Source organism: Lactuca serriola, chromosome 6 (assembly GCF_051521515.1).
Source record: "Lactuca serriola cultivar US96UC23 chromosome 6, Lser_US96UC23_V15, whole genome shotgun sequence".
NCBI classification, from domain to species: Eukaryota; Viridiplantae; Streptophyta; class Magnoliopsida; order Asterales; family Asteraceae; genus Lactuca; species Lactuca serriola.
Genome location: NC_136413.1, coordinates 135,665,960 through 135,669,290, shown reverse-complemented (window position 1 = coordinate 135,669,290; position 3,331 = coordinate 135,665,960). Strand labels below are relative to the sequence as shown.

The window sequence follows — 3,331 nt, the reverse complement described above, 5'->3', positions numbered from 1 at the left end:
AAAGTAAGAGTTAGAAGATGATGATGAGACTTGCAAGCTAGATCTATGCACCAAGGATGCTCCCTTCTCATTCAAGACACCAAAAACACCACCAAAAGCTTAAGAACTAAACAATGGATACTAGGGTTTCGTTGAAAGATTTAGAGGCTGAAGAGGATGCCCTAAATCTTGATTTTAGGGTCTTAAACATGGAAACAACCCTAAAATATCATGGGCTTGGGCTGCAGCTATTGTCATGCCGTGACCTCCCTCCTGTCATGTCGTAAGGGCCATCTTGGATACGCATTCATGAATTTGGCATGCCACATCGTAGTGCTCCAACCACCACGTTGTGTCACAAAGTAACTACCTATATATCAAGGAATCTTTACGGCTTCAAGAAAATAGCGAAGGAAAGGACATAGATATTCCCAATCTATCATCATTAAATATGGTGGAAAATGGGAAAAAAAAAAAAGAATACAAAGGTAACAAACCAAAAGAGAGATGACAGCCAAAAAGGATCTAACAAGAAACCGAATCTTATATTTTGGAAATGTAACAAATGTGAAATGGTAAAATATAACAAAGTCTTATAGGCAAAGATCAGAATATCATTCCCCCCGATCATAATCTTATATCCGATCTAATACATGTCGTGTATTATATATCAATAATTCCCAAGACATTTTATATTCAAGATGATAGTCATGCACCGTAGATTGACTCGGGGGCGACTAAATACTAACTAATCCAACACTAATAATCATCAAGTAAACAATAAACAATCAAAGTTACACTATAATATCCAACACTAATAATCATCAAGTAAACAATAAACAATCATAGTTAGACTATAATATCCGATGAATCAAATGTATTTTAATGCATTGTAAGAAAAAAAAAAATAAGAGATTAAAAATAGAAATATAATTTGACAATACTTAAAGTCTATAAAGTTTAAAATATTATAAATACATTAAGCAATAAGCGTGTTCGGCAAAATTAGTTGGTAACGGATAGCTTGTAGTTTGTAGCGTTTTGTTAAATGCTACATGAAGTAGCATTTGGATTTTGAGCGTTTTGTTTAAATTTAATGCTAGAAGCTTGTAGTACCAGATGAAGCTTTTTGTTCAAAATGGAGCGTTTTGTCAAACGCTAGAAGCTAGAAGCTCTCAAACGCTTCGTGCCGAACACGTTCTGTAAAAGCTTGGAAATATGTAGTTAGTAAACAGTAAATTTAATCATATAATAAGAATCGAGACAAATAATATGGAATAAAAAATAATGCGAATGAAGCGGTAAATATAAAAGTGAAGATCTAAAAACGGTACATGTTAATTGTTATTAGCATGTTGGGCTTCCATTGATATTGGGTTTATATTGTTTTCAAATGCGGGCTTCAGATTGCGCTTGATACCTTCAACAGGCTTCCGTGATTCATTCATTTGATTGCCTTCTCTCTATTTTTATTCTTCTTGCCTTCAAAGGCAATCGCAGTTAGCATACGATATCGCATATTATAAAACATGTGAAACCCAGCCATGTAGCACACATGAAATGATTACAATGCAAAATGGATAAAAAAAAAAAAGCTAATATGAATGTTTTGCATGATAATGTGTTACAAATGAAAATAAAATATGAACATATCACTCAATATGGTGTTACATTAATTATCATCTTCTATTTAGCCTTAAGTTCAAGTCATGTATCAGTGTGGATCATCATGGAATCTTTAAGCATTCTCCTTTTGAGTACATATATTCAGTAATAATTGCAAGTACATGAAACTAATGACTAATTCACCATAAAAAAACTGAAGGTACTTTTAAAAACAAACCCTTGTCTATCCACCCTCTCTAGTAATTAACCAAATGAAACTTGCCACTTCAACATGATCTTTTCACATCAAAATGGCTCACACATAGCAAATATTAAACCCTTGTTTCTCTCCAACTCATCCTAGATGATCCGGGGTCGCTCCCCAGTTGGATTTGTTGTTGTGCCATTTCTTCGGCTTGATCAAAGAACATAACTTCAGCAACTGAACCTCGAGTTTGACACAAATAGGTCAAAGATTTAGATCTTTTAATCTTCCTAAAACCCTCTTCTCCAATCTCAATAGCAACATCTCGTCCTAAGTCGCTAGTCATCACTGGTGGTGGTGGAGGTGGTGGCTGTGGAGGAGGAGGTGGTGGTGGCTGGGAAATCAGGGGCGAAGCTTTAATATCACAACATACTTTTGCTCTACACAATGGACAATTCGAGTGAGTTTTGAGCCATGTATCAATACAATACACATGAAATGCATGGCTACATTTTGGTAGAAGCTTAATGCTCTCATCTTCTTGAAACTCCCCTAAACAAACCGAACAATCTGTACACGAGACCAATCCATCGCCTCTCTTGTACTTACATATCGTGATGGACTTGATCAAAGCCTCATCCAGACCTTTACCTAAAATAAGCCATGGTACATAGATCAATGGATCGTGATGATCTTCACCATGACCATCTACTCCCATTTCTGGATCATGGGTTTCTTGATTCTCAGTTGATGTGCTTAATGACTCAGATGAATCATTGTTTCTTAAACAGTAACGCGAGATTACAACGTAGTAACCCATCAAAAGGAAAAAAGTTCCGATAAGAGAAATGATAACAATTACCGCCAGTGAGAGTTTGGTACCACCCAAATCATCCTGTGGTGCCGGTGGCGGAGGTGAAGGGAGGATGACGTACTTACACCACTTTGTACAGTATATGTTGCAGATCTTTTTGGAACAATCTTTAGGGTTTATATGAGGAATCCATGTTTTTGGATCCTTCAAAGACCCCATAACATCAAAAGTTGTACGCAAAAGCTCTTATTAACAGCTAAAATATACATTAAAACAAAAAATTCTTAAGGCACAAAAGTATATTTACAGATATTTAAGAGCTATAAACTCTTTCCATGTCTTCTCAGCTTAAAGAAACCATATTAACTGCTACATCAATGGCGTCTTGAAGGCTGTAAACAAATATGGGGTCCGGGTTTTGAAGTAAAGATTGAGAAAACTTATAAACATGAACAATTAGGAAGTTTGTTTTTTTGTTGGCGATATTAGATAAGTGTTGGGTAGGAAGTCATGAAAGTAATCAATGCTCTTTTAATAAAATAGAAGGCAAGTAGTAGTTGAAATTTTAATATAGTATTTATTTTAGAAACATGGAATGATTGATTCAAGACATGATTAAACGGGTTAAGAATATGCTGGTCATATCTGTTCAAATCTTGATTGTAGATGGTTTTAGGTTCTTGAATCAAATTCTCGGTAGTTCAGTTCCTCTCAAAAACAAAACCTTT

The 3,331-nt window shown here is 35.2% G+C and overlaps 1 protein-coding gene across 1 annotated transcript; it reads right to left on the bottom strand.

Annotated features, from left to right (window-relative positions):
* Positions 1-1,691: 1,691 nt before the first annotated feature.
* LOC145056905 (E3 ubiquitin-protein ligase Os04g0590900-like) lies at positions 1,692-3,100 on the bottom strand. Its single transcript, XM_079004630.1, has one exon. It carries the CDS (start codon positions 2,820-2,822, stop codon positions 1,917-1,919), a length of 906 nt encoding a protein of 301 aa, XP_078860756.1. The 5' UTR covers positions 2,823-3,100; the 3' UTR covers positions 1,692-1,916.
* Positions 3,101-3,331: the final 231 nt, after the last annotated feature.